Source organism: Meira miltonrushii (genome assembly GCF_003144205.1).
Source record: "Meira miltonrushii strain MCA 3882 unplaced genomic scaffold FA14scaffold_2, whole genome shotgun sequence".
Taxonomy (NCBI): domain Eukaryota; kingdom Fungi; phylum Basidiomycota; class Exobasidiomycetes; order Exobasidiales; family Brachybasidiaceae; genus Meira; species Meira miltonrushii.
Genome location: NW_020289944.1, coordinates 1,398,134 through 1,416,985, shown reverse-complemented (window position 1 = coordinate 1,416,985; position 18,852 = coordinate 1,398,134). Strand labels below are relative to the sequence as shown.

The 18,852-nt window shown below is 43.7% G+C and overlaps 10 protein-coding genes across 10 annotated transcripts; 5 read left to right on the top strand and 5 right to left on the bottom strand.

The window, feature by feature from the left end:
• The first annotated feature begins 359 nt into the window (after nt 1–359).
• On the top strand, nt 360–1,812 carry FA14DRAFT_160398 (FMN-dependent alpha-hydroxy acid dehydrogenase). The gene has a single exon (XM_025498657.1). The coding sequence runs from the start codon at nt 417–419 to the stop codon at nt 1,770–1,772; it is 1,356 nt and encodes a 451-aa protein (XP_025355386.1). The 5' UTR covers nt 360–416; the 3' UTR covers nt 1,773–1,812.
• A 55-nt stretch (nt 1,813–1,867) lies between these two features.
• FA14DRAFT_133051 (uncharacterized protein) lies at nt 1,868–3,757 on the bottom strand. The gene is made up of 4 exons (XM_025496963.1): nt 3,631–3,757; nt 3,491–3,565; nt 2,873–3,429; nt 1,868–2,807 (listed from the first exon to the last, which is right to left on the bottom strand). The coding sequence occupies exons 1-4, from the start codon at nt 3,648–3,650 to the stop codon at nt 1,957–1,959; spliced, it is 1,503 nt and encodes a 500-aa protein (XP_025355385.1). The 5' UTR covers nt 3,651–3,757; the 3' UTR covers nt 1,868–1,956.
• A 760-nt stretch (nt 3,758–4,517) lies between these two features.
• On the top strand, nt 4,518–5,727 carry FA14DRAFT_160396 (uncharacterized protein). Its single transcript, XM_025498656.1, has one exon. The coding sequence runs from the start codon at nt 4,570–4,572 to the stop codon at nt 5,635–5,637; it is 1,068 nt and encodes a 355-aa protein (XP_025355384.1). The 5' UTR covers nt 4,518–4,569; the 3' UTR covers nt 5,638–5,727.
• Nucleotides 5,728–5,756: 29 nt separating this feature from the next.
• Nucleotides 5,757–8,285, bottom strand: FA14DRAFT_105331 (cysteine proteinase; the record flags this gene model as incomplete). Its single annotated transcript, XM_025495737.1, has 1 exon — nt 5,757–8,285. A coding segment is annotated over one exon (2,529 nt), but the record flags the coding sequence as incomplete, so codon positions are not given.
• A 363-nt stretch (nt 8,286–8,648) lies between these two features.
• On the top strand, nt 8,649–9,806 carry FA14DRAFT_164156 (uncharacterized protein; the record flags this gene model as incomplete). Its single annotated transcript, XM_025499866.1, has 1 exon — nt 8,649–9,806. The coding sequence occupies one exon, from the start codon at nt 8,649–8,651 to the stop codon at nt 9,804–9,806; it is 1,158 nt and encodes a 385-aa protein (XP_025355382.1).
• Nucleotides 9,807–9,972: 166 nt separating this feature from the next.
• On the top strand, nt 9,973–14,106 carry FA14DRAFT_37339 (uncharacterized protein). Its single transcript, XM_025502253.1, has one exon. The coding sequence runs from the start codon at nt 10,026–10,028 to the stop codon at nt 14,076–14,078; it is 4,053 nt and encodes a 1,350-aa protein (XP_025355381.1). The 5' UTR covers nt 9,973–10,025; the 3' UTR covers nt 14,079–14,106.
• A 28-nt stretch (nt 14,107–14,134) lies between these two features.
• FA14DRAFT_122174 (uncharacterized protein) lies at nt 14,135–14,746 on the bottom strand (the record flags this gene model as incomplete). The annotated part of the gene is made up of 2 exons (XM_025496506.1): nt 14,135–14,256; nt 14,401–14,746. The coding sequence occupies 2 exons, from the start codon at nt 14,744–14,746 to the stop codon at nt 14,135–14,137; spliced, it is 468 nt and encodes a 155-aa protein (XP_025355380.1).
• A 610-nt stretch (nt 14,747–15,356) lies between these two features.
• Nucleotides 15,357–16,284, top strand: FA14DRAFT_160394 (uncharacterized protein). The gene has a single exon (XM_025498655.1). The coding sequence runs from the start codon at nt 15,507–15,509 to the stop codon at nt 16,116–16,118; it is 612 nt and encodes a 203-aa protein (XP_025355379.1). The 5' UTR covers nt 15,357–15,506; the 3' UTR covers nt 16,119–16,284.
• FA14DRAFT_189085 (uncharacterized protein) lies at nt 16,276–17,108 on the bottom strand. Its single transcript, XM_025501699.1, has 2 exons — nt 16,901–17,108; nt 16,276–16,827 (listed from the first exon to the last, which is right to left on the bottom strand). The coding sequence occupies exons 1-2, from the start codon at nt 17,047–17,049 to the stop codon at nt 16,515–16,517; spliced, it is 462 nt and encodes a 153-aa protein (XP_025355378.1). The 5' UTR covers nt 17,050–17,108; the 3' UTR covers nt 16,276–16,514.
• A 480-nt stretch (nt 17,109–17,588) lies between these two features.
• On the bottom strand, nt 17,589–18,485 carry FA14DRAFT_160392 (uncharacterized protein). Its single transcript, XM_025498654.1, has one exon. It carries the CDS (start codon nt 18,272–18,274, stop codon nt 17,660–17,662), a length of 615 nt encoding a protein of 204 aa, XP_025355377.1. The 5' UTR covers nt 18,275–18,485; the 3' UTR covers nt 17,589–17,659.
• Between the last annotated feature and the right edge of the window lie 367 nt (nt 18,486–18,852).

Genomic DNA, 18,852 nt, shown 5'->3' with positions numbered 1-18,852 from the left:
GTGTGTGTTACACTCACTGTGTGTAAATTAAAACTTTCCTCTTTCTGTTGTTCTGAGACGCGCCGCGCCACGCCTTCGTTTTGTGTTGCGCGGCGCGGCAAAGCGTAAAGGGATGCAATTTTCGCGTTTTACGCCAAATTGTCAGTGTGCTGTTTGTGTGCATCTTTTCTTGAAACAGAAGAGCGCGTCCAACACGCGTTCGACACAACTCGGCCGATTGGAGAAGAAGCAAGGGTTACTTTTTGACTAAGCAGGCCAATCAACTCGGGCTTACACAATAACCCGGCCAACACTTTGATTCTTATGGCCGGACCGGAAACTTTGTGGGGAAGCAGGGTTATTACTTCGCATTGATTGCACATAACTGCATCACTTCGTAACAATCACAACACTAATCTTGCAGTTTGATAGACAAGATGGAAGGCCCAAAGGTACAGTATATGCGACAGATTTATTTGGAAGGTTATCAAACAGGTAATAAACCACAAACTACAAAGTATGCCGAATTACGATTAGAGGCACAAAAGCGTATTTCCAAAGAAGGTTTCAATTATGCTGATGGAAGTGCAAGTACAGAAAAGACTTATCAAACAAACTTAAATGCGTTTGATCAATGGCAAATCGTTCCGAGAATGTTGGCAGATACAGATATCACAGATGCAAATATGAAAACGGAGTTGTTTGGAACTACATTTCAAACACCTTTTGTGATTTCACCAATCGGCGTACAGGAATTGTATCATGAAGATGCAGACAAGGCAACGGCTCAAGCTGGTGTGGCATTGGGTATTCCATATACGCATTCTACTGCCGCTTCTACTTCAATCGAAGATGTTGCTTCAGCGGCTGATTTGGACAAAGAAGAAAATCATGGCTGGTATCAACTCTATTGGCCTTCGGATGAAAAGCTGACAGAATCTTTGATAAAAAGAGCAAAGAAGGCAGGCTTCAAAGCTTTAGTCGTCACACTCGACACATTCGCATTGGGATGGAGACCAAGAGATCTCAATGACGCCTTTAATCCATTCTTATCAGGAAAAGGTGTTGCAAATATGCTTTCAGATCCTTATTTTATCGAACAATACTGTGAAGGCAAAGATCCACGTGGTAAAGAAGCAACAAAAGAGGATCTCTTTGGAGCATGTGTTCAAGCGGTTAACCTTGTCAATCCGGGAATCTCACGTAAGTGGTCAGAATTAGCAACCTTGCGTAAATTTTGGGGTGATGGCCCGATCATCTTGAAAGGCATTCAATCTTTGTTGGACGCAAATCGAGCCGTCGAAGCTGGCGCAGATGGAATTTGGGTAAGCAATCATGGTGGTAGACAAGTTGACGGTGCGATCAGTAGCTTGCATTGCTTGTCAGCAATCGGTCGTTCTATCCGCGGCTTGCCATTATACCTCACTCCTGGTATCATCACAGATCGTAACAAGGCTTCTCAGCCTACTGATCTGGGATTGGTATATGGCGTTGGCCGAGAAGGTGATGAAGATCGCGCCTCCAAGCAAAGAAGGAGACCTTACCTCATCTTTGATTCGGGCGTTCGATGTGGTGCAGATGCAATGAAAGCTCTCGCATTGGGAGCAGATGCAGTCGCGATCGGGCGACCATGGCTATGGGGATTATCTGTAAACGGACAAGAAGGTGTTGAAACAGTTTTCAAGGGATTGGCTGCCGATCTTGAGCTGAATATGACACTGGCCGGCATACAATCAACCACTCAACTCAATCCAAACATTCTCGTCAAAGCAGGTCAAGAGCCACACTTGTGAATGTATATTAATAAACGAATATCATCGATTAATGCGGAGGACGTTGTGACGATAAATGCGTCTTTTGGTGTTAGGTTACAGCGAAGCGGGGAAGGGTATGAATAGCTATTTGAGTTCCTTTAATATGACAAAGACACAGAAAGGTAAATCGAGCACAGGAAAAAATCCCCTAAACAAGGGCCGCCTAACATTGGCTGTATGGATGACGGGCAGTCATGGATTGACGATTGCTAGCCGCTGCGATTGGGCTCAAAGTAGCCTCATTTGGTGATCCTTGACGGCTTTGAATTTTTTGCAAAGGAACTGAGTTGGTCAGATCATTACCTTCACCGCCTTCGACTGAATCGTCTTGATGTTGATTGTGATGATAGGCAATCTGATTGATGCCCTCCTCGCCACCTTTACCATGACTGCTGTTGCCCATTGAGCGTTGACTTTCGGTAAAAGAAGCCATGCTCTTGTTGTTGAGATTACTGAACGATAACGCCGGTGCAATGCTATCACGCGAACGTGGCAAATCACTTTCAAAGCGCTCTTGAATGGTCACCACATGGACACCATCTTCGCCGTCATTGTATTGGCTGATGTCATGTTCGGTCTCCGTCTCTTTCATGTTAGCGAATGATTTGGGATCCGTTGTACGCTTCCACGCAGCCTTGAACTTTGTCGATTTCTTTCTGGATCCATCATGAGACGGGCGACCAGCAGGTGAGCGAGGATCAGGAGATGGCATGCTTTCGGTTTCGATAGCACTCGTTAATTCAGTTGTACGAGACAAGGTCCCATCGCTATCTTCTTTCTTGCCACTGAGTGCACTACTGAGACCAGATGACAATCCTGCTTCGGCCAACTTGAGGTTGCTCATATCACTAACCCCGTGAATTTGCAGGTTAGATGAATTGACCGCTCTCATTGAATGGCCACCCTTTGAGATGAATGCACGGGCATTCAACGTGGAAAGCAGAGAGTTGATGTATAGCTTAGACAAGGGTAGATTGAATACCAAGTGCAAGGTGCTAGTGCTGGAAACAAACACTGTGTGCAAGAAGATTGGGTCAGTTTTTCTGTGTCCAAAACATACAATCAAAGATAGCACTCACAAATCAAGTCAGTGACGGCAAACGATGTGGTGAGTAAACCAGTTTGCAACGTTGCACGAATCAATTTGGTCAACAAGTCATCTGTATGTGTGAATCCAGTTCTTGAACGATGCAAAGTGGTGATGAGTGAAATGGTGACCATGATATCCGCAGCAGCTGTGCAAGAAAGCCACAAAGCTACGGTGACTTCAAACTTTTGGAATTGCGTGTAGTGACGAACGATGACAACCCCAATGGTTGTACCAAGAGCGCCCAAGAAACTCAAGAAGCCCAAGATACAAATGATTAATGCGGGTACCCAATTGAATCTGCCTGGAACCAATTTCCAAATACGCCATGCAAAGAAGAGTTGAGTTGCAAAACCAACAATTTGCACGCAAAGTGGATCTGTGGCAAACTCATTGTTACTGATCTCTGCGTAGGCCAAATTACCAAAGTTTGTGACTAAGTATTTGTAAAGGAAGACGGTGTCTAGCACACTGTTGATTGTATCCGCGCAAAAGAGGAAAGCGACAAAGACACGCAAAGATGTACGATCAGACTTGAAACGAGCGAAACTGTGAATGAATGCGTTAGTAAAGTGGTGGGTATGATTGTGAAGAGGTATGTCGTACTCACTAGATATATGCTTGTACGCATGAAAATCCGTACAACCATACGTTCAGGAGGACACCGATTAAAATGCAACCGAGGCTGTGAAAAAAAGGGAGGATGGGATCAACACGTGGGACATAGAATCCATTTTCACTTCATCTTACCTCAAATCGAGGGCACTCATTGTGTAAATGGTTGAGGGGGTGAGATGGTGGTGAAAGTATGAGAGAAAAGAGTGAGAGAAATAGAAAAGAGAAAGTGGGGTGTGGCGGAGAAAAAAGGATGCGCGGATGTTTTGGATAAGATTCAATGGCAAACTTTAACCCTATTTGTATGTTTTCTGAGACGATGTTTGGAGGGAAAAGTTAGCCTTTAGAATGATATCCTATTCAATAAATTCTATAGCTTCTACAGACATACAAAAGTGTTTTGTCTCTTTGACATTGAACGTCCGACGTGATAGATCGTCTTCCATTTTTACCCGGTCCGAATGACGCTAAAGCGGCAACTGGCAGTGAAACAACTCCATCACAATCCATAACTCGAATCTATCCGATGTACCATTATTGATAACGTGATCCGTTATTAAGCGCATCTAGATAGTTTCGCTATTCTTGGCCATAAGCTTAGCTTCCGTCATCATCAAGTATACATGATATGTCTGCCGCTGACCGCTTGATAGTCTGTGAATATATGCACAATGCAGAAGAGTAAGTAGGGATCGGATTCATGCATTACATATTTGGTCAATAAATGGGGATTATCTTCCAATGACGCATTCAAATCATGGGCCCCCTCCATTCGGCAAAACGGCCAATGTAGTAGACATGGGAAATTACCCATGCAAAGTCGACCACACACAGACAGAAAAATGACCAAATGATGGAACAAAAATGCCACACTAAAAAGTGTAATTGCAAAGAGGATCTAAGCGCTGCTCAACGCCGCGCTAATTGCGTTTTTTATATGCGAGTTGAAGCTGTCAAAGTTAAAAGATAAAGCGATCCATGCATGCATGTGTGCATATAATTGCTTCTTCGTTGAAAAAATACTCCATTAGCTCCACCATCTTGTATCTTTCTTTGGTCTTGGCAGTGGCCATCATGACCTCCTCGCCTAAAGCAATGGGAGGTGGGGAGGAAGGGGGATTTGCAAGTCCAAGATTAACGCTTCATATACCCAACAGTTATCCACGTAACTTTTCACCTCGTGGTTCTCCAAATAGTGGCAGTCCTTCTGCACGCTCTGTCAATATACCCGTAGAAGCAGACTCGCCCAAAAAGGATGACATGCTTGTTGTTCCACCTTCAAATCATCGACTAGCATCTTCCACTTCTGCACCTGGTGCACTAGCCGGTACATCAGATGGTGCATTACTACCTGCTTTTGCAGAGAATGATACCCAACCAAACAATCACACAAGAATACCCGATGGATGGGCTTCTCTAATGGCATTCTTCAATATCAGGCAAACTACAGCAGAAAGTGCTAGAGACTTCCTAGCAAGAGAGAGAACATTTTTTAGCTGGTTACGTTTATCCTCTATGCTTGCAATTGGATCAGCTGCTTTGTTCCTGCGATTGCAATTGCGTGATCTAAGTCAAGTAATTGGGCATGGTCATCACAAAGTACGTGTGGGCAAGGGGATGTATACAGCAGGAGAAGGGGATGCGATAATCCAAGCCTTGAGAATGCAAGCAATGAGAAAAAATTTACTTCGACAGCAAAGCGTCTTGGTATCTTCAACTTCCGTTGCCAAAATCGGACCAAGTGCTTCTATTCTTGTGTCTGATCCAGAACGCAATCTATTGGACACAAGCGTCGCTTTATCGGAAGCATTAGGCATTCTGTTCTTCGCATTGTCAATCTTTTCGCTCATTATAGGATGGATAGATTATATGCGCTGCGTACGAGCTTTAGAACACGCTGATGAAGTCGTTCCTGTTATGGCTAATCGTACTGCAAACAATACAGATGACGATCATCCCAGCAATCTAGAGAGAAGAGCAGTCGCACAACGGTATCACGATGCTAGACATGCAAGACAAGCACACAGTACAAAAGTTGTTTATATCACTGAAGTGATCGTTGCATTTGTTATCTTTGCAACAGCACTCACCATCCTCTTAACGAATCACAAAGCAAGTATTGCACCTCCTTCCCCCTTTTAGATGACATCGTTTCAGAAATTACATTGTAGTATACATTGACAACATATAGCACCAGAAACAGCACGAGATAATGATTATGATAATTACTGTTCGACAGGTGTGAGAGTGAGATTTCTGCCTGTAAAAAGCTGAAGAGTAAAAGCAGCTTCAACGTACATATCAAATGTTGACGCTATGATCGTGTAATTGCCCGGCTCTAGCATCACATTACGTATTGCTACCCCACATGGAATATTTGCGTACGGTCCGGAAGAGGCAATCTCTTTGCCTGACTCTTGACCGATGACCGTGACATTCAGATGAGGTCGTTTATTAATACTTGATTCTGAAGCCGTGGATTCCGTTCTGGCTTTCGAATCAATCGTAAGCCTCGCAGTCAATTGCATTTTCCTGTCAATGCTAAATGTCCAAGAAGGATTACTTTGCCACCTCCCAAATCTCGGAGCACCAGCTGCCGTACCTTTCGCAATACTCCAACGATCACGCAAACGTTGTTGATACATACCCGCACCTTCCATCGGAATTGGCTTCACTTCAGCCTGTCCTGTTTGCGTTTGCACGGTGATATTGAAAGGGCCTAGGTGACCAGGTGAATATGTACTGATGATCAACGTGTAGGGTATTCCAGGCTTAAGTTTCGTAGATTGAGCAATGGCTAAACCATAATTATACGTTTCACTGCTGCAAACGATATCTCCCGGTGCAAAATGATCAGTTCGTTGAACAGAGCCTTGATCTATTTTTGGCCAAAGCAGTAAAATCAGAATCGAAACATCCTTGCTGGCTTCTGCTGAAATGCGCACAGAAGTTGTCTGCATTGCACCTGATGCTGGCACCGTGATTGCATACTGGGGATTATGCATGAATGTTGGCTCGAGTGGATTTCCACCTGCTGTGCCTAGTGTCCACTGTCCAGGAATTGCAATCTCAAATGGATATTTGTTCTCTACTTCTTCGAGTGAGATGTGACTTGCATTCGAATACACTGTCATCGTGAATGTGCTGTCTTGGCACCTGTCAATGGCACCATCTGCACTGTTCTCCTCAATCTGTCGTGATGCTACAAGAGTGTACTTCTTCTTGTCCGTTTTAAATCTCGTCAAAGCATGCAGACCGTCGACATACTCTCCAGCGTATTCGGAATGATGCAAAACACCTTCATTCTCATTATCAAAGGCATGAGCGCTTATCCATTCAGAAACTGTAGAGGAGGCAGCACGCTCTTTGTCGTCAGGAGGAAAGTGCTTGACCAAATGAACCCATGTGGTTGGTACCGGATTGGCCGTCGATGGCTCAACATTGAGCTGGACTTGTACATGACCATTTTTTCTGGAAGATCTCCAAATGCCGTGAAACTCGCTCGACATCTTAAACATCTTCGGATTCCAGCTAATGTATAGCGAGTCGAACCGAGCACACAGCTCGTCCCAGGTTATCGTGAACTGTTCTTTCGCGTAGCATACCGGGAGAGCTTCATTGAGAGTCTGCATAGTAGCAAGACCACCACCACTTGCGCCGCTGGAAACGGGTTGACGCCACGGATTCATAAGAACGACTTTTCGTTCGGCATGATCCTCGATCAAGTCCAGAACAGCATAGTTGTGCGACCGGATCAGACGAATTTGGCCGTATTCCTCCTGTGTATTTTTACTTGTCCCTGCTGTCAGCATGGCGTTGCCTTCTTTCATTGCCTTTACAAGCCTCTCCCATACTTTCTCGCGGTGGAAGTCATCCCGATGGAGACCGAGTTGTTCAGGTATCCAACCTGTCAATACATGCAAATCCATGGCTGCATTAGAGCCTTTAAAATCGTATCCTCCTCGAATCAAAAGGTATGCCTTTTCCAGTAATGCAGGCCATAGCTGCAGATTCTTTGGGTCGCTGGACGGGATTCCCAATGCGCACATGGGCGTGCCTTGATCATCGCACGGAATCGCATCGTCTATCTCAATTTTGCGCTTTGTACCGTTCATGTGAAAGCGTACTTGATGGCGACCAGCATCATCCCACTTTGGCGTTTGATCGGTTCCCTTTGGAAACAAAGGTCCTGTTGCCAGATTTGTTCCCCATTTTGCATCATATTGAGCGGCAACTTCTAAAGCCGCAATGAAGCTACAATCATTTACGATGTCTTGAACAATTTCGCTCCCCTGAAGCTCCAGACTATATAGTGATTTCTTTGACCAAAATAAGCCATCTTTGCGGCTCCTGTATGTCGCATTTTTCTTTAAGTGAAGAGGAGCCAGTGCGGGTTGCTCGATGGTACTGGTAGAAGGCCCTTCTTGCTTCCAAACAGGAGCATCTATGGTACCAATTTTGGACGCCAGGTCAAGTATTCTAGATTGTTCTTCTACACTCAATACTTTCTTCTGTACTGGTTTGATGTCTTTGCGAAGAGATTTAATCTTCTCTGCACGATTCAAGACCTTTTCTGCTGCCTTCTTGATACGTGTTTTCAAGTCTGTTCCACTTTCTCCTGCAACAGAGACTGCTGTCTTAGGCCGGTCATCATAGGTTCTAGCGAGACTCAGGTATAGTTCACCTGCCCGGACATATTTCGCAAATGCTGACGAATAATCTTTTGCGAATTCTAACCTGGTGGCCTCATTTGTGAGTTTTTGAGCTTCTTCAAGCTTTTGGCTCCATTTGATTATGATGTGGTCTGTCCGACCATCGCTTTTGCTGCCCTCGTTTGCACTCATTCCAGCCACCTCCTCCAGTAAATTGCGACGTCCAGATCCATGTATTATAAGGCAACAGTCGAAAGTTGTAGGTGGTAGTTATCATTCAAAGAGTTTATCCCGTCTTTATGCAGTACAGTATCTCCGCTTTCTCTTGCGTTTGGGCCATCCGCGTCATTAACAGTGAGCCAAGCAAAAGGGCAGGAGCGCCCACTAAGTTGTTTACGCGTCCTTTGCTTCCAAGGTAATCTTCCTAGACTACTTATTCACCATCATCACACGATCGACAGAGAAAACAAGATGGCATCTAAAGAAAATAATTCTGGCACAATGGATGTCGATTTCGACAGCTCATGGCTAGAGAAAGCCACCTTGGCTGCTCCTGCAGATCTAAGACCACTATATGAACGATTCAAACAATTACACGAAAAGAAACTCTGGTTTCAATTGACACAAGCTGTGGAACAATATATGGCACATCCCTCATCATCAACGCCTACATTACGATTGGATCTATATCAAAAGTTCATCAGCACATTCGCCACTAGAATCAATCGTTTGCGTTTGGTAGCATTGGCAGTGATTGCATCGAAACAGTTCACTGAACCCTCTTCAGCTTTGACTTTCTTGGATAACCTTGCCACTAGCATCGACACAGATGAGTCGCAAGAAGCATTTGTGTTTGCTACTATGGAAGCAGCTCATTTCAAATTGATCCTTGGGGACGTTGATGGAACAAAGGAGGCAATGGATAAATGTGCCAAGATTCTCGATTCTTTCAACACAGTCGAGCGTGGCGTCCATGCAAGTTTTTACAGAGTGTCTGGAGATTACCATAAAACAAAGGCAGAGTATGCTTCATACTACAAGAACTCTCTCCTGTATCTAGCATGCGTTGATCTTGACGTTGATTTGACTGAAGAGGATCGTATTCAGAGAGCGAGAGATTTGGCGCTTTCCGCATTGTTGGGCGATACGATTTACAACTTTGGAGAGTTGCTATTACATCCAATTTTGACATCTCTACAATCGTCTCCATACGCATGGCTTTCAACGATGCTGTTCTCCTTCAACTCAGGAGATATTGGCAAGTTTGAAAGTCTATTGCCGCATCTACAATCTGAGCCGATCCTCGCTGAAAATCAAGCCTTCCTACGTCAAAAGATTTGTTTGATGGCATTGATTGAAAGTGTGTTTAGAAGGGCAAGTACAGACCGAACACTTTCATTCGAGACAATCGCTGTTGAGACAAGATTACCGATTGATGAAGTGGAACATTTGGTGATGAAAGCACTCAGTCTCAAATTAATTAAAGGATCACTAGATCAACATGCACAATTGGCAAAGATTACATGGGTACAACCTCGTGTTTTGGATAAGCCACAATTGAACGCATTACAACAAAGATTGAATGCTTGGGTTGGAAGAGTAGAAGAAGTTGCACAATTCGTTAAAGGTCAAACGCCTGAATTGTTTATCACTGCATAGAAGTAGCACACGCATGTATTTCTGTAATAATGAATCGTATCCACACAGAGAGAGCATGTTTGTGAGAAGTGAGTGTGGCCCGCGCGTTTAATGCGTTGTTCTTCTAATTTTAGTGTGCGTTGACGCGGGAGTGATTGACATGTTGTCTGTTCCTTCAACTCGTTCACATCATATCCCCCATCTCTCCGGTGCTGGCTCACCTTCTTGGCGACAGACAAGATGGAAGTACGGGATAGTGATGAAAAGCTAAAGAAGCTATTGGAAGGTCTAATAATAGATGTGGAAGGAGCACAAACACAAAACAAAGATCCAAATGCTCCACCTGCTCTACCTTTGATCGATCAATTAAGACTTCTTTCGGCACATATTGATTCTTATCGAAAGACGATTGCAGAAACGGTAACAAAAGCAGAAAGTATAGCACAAATCGAAAAACATGAACGATCAGGATCAAAAATACAAAGCAGACTTGAAGAAATCGAAAGCAAGATCAAACGATTAAGTGAGGATAAACGTAGTACGACGGATGGAACAGAGGTGGACATTCTGCAATTGAATGTTTCTAGATCGGTAGCAGAATATGTCAAATCAAAACAGGATCACGAGAATAGACGACATACTACGATCCTTGCTACTGCTTTGCGGGAAGCTGTCGCTGCTGTTGAAGAATTAGAGGTCAGGGTACAAGCAGGTGAATTTGATCCAAAGGGACTACGAGAAGAGATTGCTAAAGCTCAAAAGCAATGTGCTAGATTGGGTATACAGTCTGGAAAACAAGATATGGAGAGTGACGTGCAATTCGGATGGCTGGGTACAGGTCCTTCCGCTCCTCCGGCAATACAGCAACTCGGGCAACGACTCAATCTGCTCATCAAGCAAGTGGAACAGATCATTCATGAGTCTTGGCATGACTGCTTGAGGATAGGAGTCTCGGAGAATGAAGGCCAAGCAAGTGTCACAGTGGCTCGTCAGAGCAATGTCGAAGTGGGAGGGCAACAAACGCAGCTCAGCCTTGACAACTTGCTTGCTTTGCTACAGGATCGGGCAGAATTGATACCACTCTTGAACAAATTCAGCAACGATTTGCTCCGGAACATTATCACGCCATTACTCGCGATACCTCAGAGTGCAACAACAAGCCATTGGCAGGACGTGAGCTCCAGTGGATCATGGCAAGCTGCGCTGCGTAGCGGAGAAGCGAAGCAGGAATCAGCTCTGCAAGCAATAAGTGCACTGCTAGTATACATGAACGAACACCTTTTTAAGGTGGCAGACAAAGTAGGATCACTGGGAAAGCTCCAGTTCGAATTCTCTAGGATCGTCGTTCCTGCAACTGTTCCGCTCGTCATTAAATATCTGAAGGGCCTACTACCGAAATCTCTGCAGAAGCCCATCAAGCAAGAGACCTTGGGGTCACTTTCTGCTGTTTCAGAGATCGCAGTCACTGTACATGCTTCATTGAAGGACAATAAGTATCTGATAGGTGGTCTAGAAGAAGAAGGAGAGGAGTTGCTTGATTTTGCCCACAACACAGGACGATACTTTCTACGTCACCTTGCAACGATATCACGATCACAGGCTCGTGATATGCTACTGAAGGAAATGAATGGAGGATGGGAAGGTGTCAAGGTGGAAATGGAAGTTGAGGTAACGGAACCGCCACAACCTATTGCAAAAGTACAGCCAGAGCAAGTGCGGGTCTCGACAACGAACGAGGAAGCAGAGGATGAGGATTGGTCAGCATGGGATGATGCAGGTGCGCAAGGGGAAAGTCATCTAAGCGTGGCGAATGTAAAGAAGGCAGCAGGACTTGATGTCAGGCCAACAAGAGTGGCTTCAGGCTTAAGTCAACGTTCTGCATCTCCTGCTTCCATTACCTCAAATCGAGCCAGGCAGAAAAAGTCTGCCTTGGGCGGAGTTCGTGTAGTCAAACCACAAGACCAATTGGGCAGCGGACCTTTTCCAGATGAGAACCTAGATGAAAGTAGCTGGGGATTCGATGAAGGTGAACAGTCTCATGCAACGCAATCCTCTTCTAGCAAGATTCCAAATTCTGCACATGCTTCGATGTCGGTCCCTGACGATGAGGAAGATGCTTGGTTTCAAGAGGAGCCAGCTGAACAATCTATTGCTTCGGCTGCGCATACATCTACCTCTGCCAATAATTCCAGTGTTTCAGCACCTCCACCATTAGACGATGAGGATGATGGAGACGCTTGGTTTCAAGAAGAGCCGGCTGAACAATCGAATATTTCCGCTGTGCGTGCGCCTGCATCTGCCAACAATTCCATCATTTCAGCGCCGCAGCCCCTAGCTGATGAGGACGATGGAGATGAATGGTTACAAGGAAAGGCAGCTGAGCAATCGAATGTTTCCGCTGTGCATACATCCACATCTACCAGCAATTCCAATATCTCAGCACCGCCGCCATTGGATGGTGAGGAGGAAGGAGATGCATGGTTCCAGGAAGAGCCAGCTGAACAATCAATTACCTCCGCTGCGCATACGTCTACATCTATCAATCACTCTAATCTTTCAGCACCGCCGCCATTAAATGGTGAGGATGATGGAGACGCTTGGTTTCAAGAAGAGCCAGCTGAGCAATCGAATATTTCCGCTGTGCATGCGTCCACATCTGCCAACGACTCCAGTGTCTCAGCGCCGCAGCTCTCAGCTGATGAGGATGATGGAGATGCATGGTTTCAAGAAGAGCCAGCTGAGCAATCAAATGTTTCCGCAGCGCATACGTCCACATCTGCCAACAATTCTAACATCGCAGCACCGCCGCCATTACATGGCGAGGACGATGGAGACGCTTGGTTTCAAGAAGAGCCAGCCGAACAATCCATTGCTTCGGCTGCACAAACGTCAGCATCTGCAAATCATTCTAATATCTCAGCACCTCCTCCCTTAGCAGATGAAGATGATGGAGATGCATGGGTTCAAAGTGAGCCTGTGGTCAAAAAAGCAACACCTGTTGAAACAATTTCACAGTCTTCTTCGTTAAGTTCCCCTGCGATTATCGATCATCATGACTTGGACGATGAGGATATCGATGAAGATGCTTGGGGACTAACAGAAGAGGAAAAAGCAAAACGTGCAAGTATTCGAGCATCTCGTGGAGGTCCGGATTTGGCAAGCGCATTCAAAGCTTTTGCTGAGAAAGAGAAAGCAGCAACTTCAAAAGAACGAACTGCCCCGCTGATCGATCTAACGGAAGAGGATGAGCCAGACAATTCAGTCATAGTAAAGGAAGATACGCAAGAGCCACTCAACGAATCGACTTTTGATGCGATCTCGACCCCACTTTCACACGTCAATGAGCCATCTATACAGAAAGAGACTTGCATCATCTCGCAGCGCTCTATTGCTTTCGTCAAGTTGGCGAGTTCAATGCTTGATGACATTATTGCAATTGAAGAGGAGAATGATGATACGGCATTAGGATTGGATAATAAATATCTTGCTGATGCTTTGGATGATATCCTCGACTTACATCGAGCATTAATGCCCGTTGGACATGCTGAAACGCTGAATAATGTACCGACTCTGGCAGCACAGTTTGTAAACGATTGTACTTACATTGCGAAGGAGTTGGTCAAGCTGGATGAAAGATGGCAAGGGACAGCAAACACTAAAAATTCAGGAGCTTTATCTTTGGCAAAACATGCCGAATTGACCGTTTTGCTGGGTCAGAGATCTTTTGATGCACAGATTCTGGTGCAACAACGTATCTTAGCGGAATGCCTTGCTGATACACATGGATTTGCGGCAACGTACGATGAGCCACGATTTCAAGCATGTATGCGATCTATTCGTCAAGTGATTGTTGTTTTGCAACAATTGCATTCTGCTTGGAAACCAGTTCTAACAACATCGTCCCATCAAGCCGCAATGGGCAGATTGATCGACAGTGTTTTACAAAGGGTTCTACGTGATGTCATTGCATTGGAAGATATCAGTGAAGTAGAAGGTGAAAAGTTGAGCGCTTTGGTGAAAGCTTTAGCAGAATTGGAGGACATTTTTCGAACTGAGAAACACAAGCAAGAAGAACAGCCGAACTCCGATGTTGCAATTCACGTTCCAAGTTGGTTCAAAGCATCTTATCTCAGTGATATCCTTACCGGTTCGTTGGTCGATATCGAGTTCTTATACTTTGAAGCAGGCGCTTTGGTGGATTATACGAGGGAAGAACTTATCAGTCTTATCCGTGCTCTCTTTTCGGATACGTCTAAACGTTCACGTTTGATTGAGCGCATTCAATCATCATAATTGTACAAGTATGGTATTATCATGAAAGCCAAAAAGAAATGTCTTATTTTTACACACTAGAATGGTAGCTTTGGTTTTGCTTTTGTCTTGACATCCTTTCTTTGTTTTCTCCAATCCACGATTGTTTGATCCATCTTTGAAAGGCGATCGGTGATATTTTGTCTCCTTTTGGGTCCTTCTCTGGCATGCAGTGTTCCTTTGAAGATGTTATTCTTTGATCTTCCCTTGTATGGACCACGTGTGGCAGCCAATGCTTTTGCCAATCGTTTTACTTGATCGGGTGTTTGTTTTGGAATTTGTTGATCAACTGCTTGAATTACACTCATTTGTTCTAATTCTCCTGACATTGCTTTTTGTTGCAAGTCTTGTTCCTCGGCTTTTATTTCTGCGATTCTGCTTCGCATCTTGTTCAGCTTTTCTCCAGCATAATATTCATTTCCAAAGTTTAATCGATCGATCTGTTGAATTAATTCATCAAATCTTCCTTCTGCAAAAGCTTGTTTTCCTAATTGCGCTTGTCTACGTAAACTTAAACGAGGATTGATATATTTTCCAGTAGTTCTATTATGAAACAATTTGAACGGATGAGGATTTATTGCACGTTGGTTGTAATAACTGTATTTTTGCGCATTTCCCTTCTTTTCAGATAGATTGTTTGCTTCTCCCATTTGTTGTGCAATTTCTGCTTGTAATCGATGTTCACGTATGAGAAATCTGTCTACCAAAGGAAACGATTTCCGTAGTTGTTTTCCGCTCATATGAGCTGCTGAAACGTATGCACTAGTGGCCGCCATGATGTATTTTTCGGGTAGTGATGGTGTGTAGAGATGATGATGAATTGAATGATAATCTTCTTGAACCGGCAGTCCGCTTTTTTACACATGCATGATCACGTGTGTTGGCATTATGATTAATCACACACGCGGTCAACACCTCTAACAAAAGTCTGACTAGTCAGCCCAAGCTGTGCAAATTGTCCGCGTAGATAGCCGTTCTGCTCCACTTTGGCGGCAGATCTGAGATGATGCTTTATAGAATAGGATCTCTATAGGCGTCGAAGTGATATATGTTATAAGATCTTCATTGTCCCTGAATGTTTAATTTATGAATCACTTTGACCTACCCTTCCAAACTCCTTATATCAAAAGTCGAATCGATCACTGTTTTGTGTTTGTGTGTGTGTGTGTGTTCTTTGATTATGCAGTATGCACGTAAAATAACACAGGGATGACACGCCTTTCCTTAGCGGCGCGCTCTGCGCACAGTTTGGCTCATAATCCCTCTCTCAATTTAACCGCTCTCTCTTACATCCAACACCCTATCCATCATCATTTGATCATCATCTCCACTACCACACAAACTAAAAGGGAAAAGGAGTCATACTTTTGATCACAACCCCCACACACACTTACACCACAACCACCAATCATGCAGAAAAAGGTTTTATTAAAAGTGATCATCTTGGGAGATTCAGGTGTTGGAAAGACTTCATTGATGAATCAATATGTCAACAAAAGATTCTCAGCAGCATACAAAGCAACAATCGGAGCAGATTTCCTAACGAGAGAAGTAATGGTTGATGATCGTTTAGTAACGATGCAATTATGGGATACGGCAGGTCAAGAAAGATTTCAATCTTTAGGTGTTGCTTTTTATCGTGGAGCGGATTGTTGTGTTTTAGTGTATGATGTTAATTCGGCAAAATCTTTTGAAACTTTGGATAGTTGGAGAGATGAATTTTTAATTCAAGCTTCTCCGCATGATCCGGAAAATTTCCCTTTTGTCGTTTTGGGAAACAAGATTGACGTTGAAGAATCAAAACGAATGGTTTCGCAAAAACGTGCTATGCAATGGTGTCAATCTAAGGGAAATATTCCTTACTTTGAAACATCTTCGAAAGAAGCAATCAACGTCGAACAGGCTTTCCAGACAATCGCTAAGAATGCCTTGCAACAGGAAGCTGAAGCGGAGTTGTATGCCGATTACCCTGACCCGATCAGAATCGATAGCGATACCAACCAAGGCGGATGCAACTGTTAGGTTAACGTCCTTACTCATTGTACATGCAAGTGCAAGTATGTCTTACATGAAAGCGACAATAGCTTGCAGTGGCCATCCACACTATATCTTTTTACTCTCTTTTTTGTCCTTTTGATTCCCAGGTTTCGTTTTTTCTCTCTAGCATTGACTTTCTCTAATGGCATATAAAATCACTTCAGATCATATATATACAAACACACATACAAGCAGAAAAATGCAATTCTATTTGCTTTGTGAAGTATTTGCGTCGAAAGCATGGAGAGGAAGAGAGAGAAGATGTTATACAGGATATAAAACCATACTCGCGGGAGTTTGGTCATTGCTCTTTTATAAAGTATAGAGATGATGGATGTGGGTAAACTTAATGGAGGTGTATAGTTGCGAGAAAGGCATTGTTTAGAAAATTGCGACTCCAGCAACGGCCAATACTGCCAAAGAGGCAAGAGAGGCAAAGATAGTATTTTGGAGATCGAATGATGATCCGTGTACGAGTGAGAACGCGCCATCTGGAATTCGAGATGTTGAGAGGGGCATAGTTGTGCTACTGCTACTGCTGCTACTACTGCTGCTGCTGCTTGTCATGCTACTGGACGAAGAGCTTGTAGAAGAGGAAGTGGAAGATGATGTTTGACTTGAAGTGGATTCGGTTACGTTGGTTGAAGTGATTGTTGAAGTGCCTGATGCGTTGCTTGATGTGCTAGTCACGATACTGGAAGAGGGGGAGAGATGCATGTTGGTCAGCTTAGAAGATAACGGATAGACTGCGACCTTCAGATAATTACCTTGAAAAGCTGAATGTGATGGCAGATAGTGTAGGATTGGCAGAACTTGATAGTGAAGATGAAGAGGATTGAGCTGCGACATTGAAGACAACCATCAAAGTTGACAAAGTCAAAAGCAGCGAAAGACGGAAAATATTTGTGAATTGCATTATGTCGATAGTCAGAGGATGACGATGAGATTGCGAAAAGAGGTGAGGATGACGATGGTAAAGATGGAAAAAGTTAAATTGCAAACATATGCTTTATTCTTTTAAGACTGCATGCATCCAATAAGGTGTGCTCATGCTGCATACCATGACTTCTCAAGTGTGTGTGTTGCATTCATTCTACACACCCAACCGAGAGGCTGTACGGCGACTTTAAATTCATACTCAACTATTCTGGCAGATCGCCTGGTCTGGCCTTGCCTTGTCTGTTCCATGGACGTGTTGGATTTGAGAGAGACCCGCTTATGTTCTCTATTCGGCAAAATGCAGTGTGTGCCTTGCTCTTGTAATGTGTGTGTGTAACAACGCGTATTCTGGCACTGTCTAAAGACTCCAATTTTGCTTTTTCGGTTGGAAAAAGTTTTGTTTCTTTTGCCAAGAGAATCAAATGATGAAATGGTAAGATGAACACAAACTTACTCCCGGACAATGAGATCCGAACGGACCGGCGGATAAACACATCATATGGCATCCACGATAACATTTAAGATGATATAAGATATTTCAAGTTCAATTCATAAGGATCAATTATAAGAGCAATCATACATCAGGTTTAGGTACGAATAGGCCTAGCAAAGACGTATTGATTAGGCTTGCCGTTATGACCTTGTTGCTGTGTTTTAATTTCAAATGGTGTTTCTCCTGAAGGGATTGCAAACCATTCAGGTTGTGGATAAGCAGTTGTGTTTTTGTATCCTGTAAAACGAATATTATTTCCATCAACTGATTCGAACCAGTAGGGTAATTGTGTTTTTGCTGTATCCTTTGTTGGACAATCTCCCAATGTGAAATCCAAAGAGGATTGATCATGTTTTAAGCATTTACCCGTTGAAACATGCTGAACATGACCGAAATAAACGCCTGCATAACCTGCATTGATTGGTTGACCTTGAACGTATCCGGTTGAAGGTGCATCACAACGTAAGAATTGAAACTTTTCTCCTGTATCACGATTCTTTGTTGCGATCAATTTGTTGGAATTTGTACTGATTTTTACACCATACAGTGGATCACTATGTGCACTTTGCTTAAAATAAACTTCATCTGAAACACCCAATGGCGTACATTTCACCGTTGATGCTGTATCACGTTCGATCACCGCTGCTTCTGATACGCTCGTCATGGCCATCAAAGCCAAAGCAGAGATCAAGAGAGTAAAGCGAGCCATTGTAGAAATGGATGGTGTATTGTGTTGAGTGAAAGAAGAGGGATATATTTGAATGTATGCTGGTTTATATACCTTAATCTATCTAAGGAGCATGAATATATGCGTAAGCCACACGCATTCTATCTTACAATCCATGCAATTCCGACGTTAAGACGGGGTGGGGGAAAGAGAAACAAACATACGTCAGTCTTACTTCACCAAAGAATCCGGGCCTTGGGAATAAAGTTGTCCAGACACTTTCATTCATTAAATTAGACAGTTTAAATTGATTGATTGCATGCATGACTGTTTAACCGTCGGACTTTACTTGTGTCGATCAAAGGATAAACATGGGACACATGTGAGTAACAACTAATGCACCTCCCGAGTGTAAGCAATCACGCGCTGCACTACACATGGAATTCCGCTGCTGCTTAAAACCTTGTCATGCTTGGGCGTAGTAAAACTTACTAAGCATACCACTAAAGAAGCGAGCAGAAATGATTATTCAAAGGGGACTCAAATAGTTGTTTACTACTCCCTACTACAAACAAGAAAACTCGATCAAAGATGATTGGAGATCTGGATCGACGCTAAGG

Coding starts and splice junctions, on each gene's coding strand:
- FA14DRAFT_160398 (XM_025498657.1), top strand. CDS start 417: ATGGAAGGCCCAAAGGTACAGTATATGCGACAGATTTATTTGGAAGGT.
- FA14DRAFT_160396 (XM_025498656.1), top strand. CDS start 4,570: ATGACCTCCTCGCCTAAAGCAATGGGAGGTGGGGAGGAAGGGGGATTT.
- FA14DRAFT_133051 (XM_025496963.1), bottom strand. CDS start 3,650: ATGAGTGCCCTCGATTTGAG. Junction 3,566..3,630: donor ATGAGTGCCCTCGATTTGAG/GTAAGATGAAGT, acceptor TTTTTTTCACAG/CCTCGGTTGCATTTTAATCG. Junction 2,808..2,872: donor TGCCGTCACTGACTTGATTT/GTGAGTGCTATC, acceptor TCTTGCACACAG/TGTTTGTTTCCAGCACTAGC.
- FA14DRAFT_37339 (XM_025502253.1), top strand. CDS start 10,026: ATGGAAGTACGGGATAGTGATGAAAAGCTAAAGAAGCTATTGGAAGGT.
- FA14DRAFT_160394 (XM_025498655.1), top strand. CDS start 15,507: ATGCAGAAAAAGGTTTTATTAAAAGTGATCATCTTGGGAGATTCAGGT.
- FA14DRAFT_160392 (XM_025498654.1), bottom strand. CDS start 18,274: ATGGCTCGCTTTACTCTCTTGATCTCTGCTTTGGCTTTGATGGCCATG.
- FA14DRAFT_189085 (XM_025501699.1), bottom strand. CDS start 17,049: ATGCAATTCACAAATATTTTCCGTCTTTCGCTGCTTTTGACTTTGTCA. Junction 16,828..16,900: donor ATCACATTCAGCTTTTCAAG/GTAATTATCTGA, acceptor CCCCTCTTCCAG/TATCGTGACTAGCACATCAA.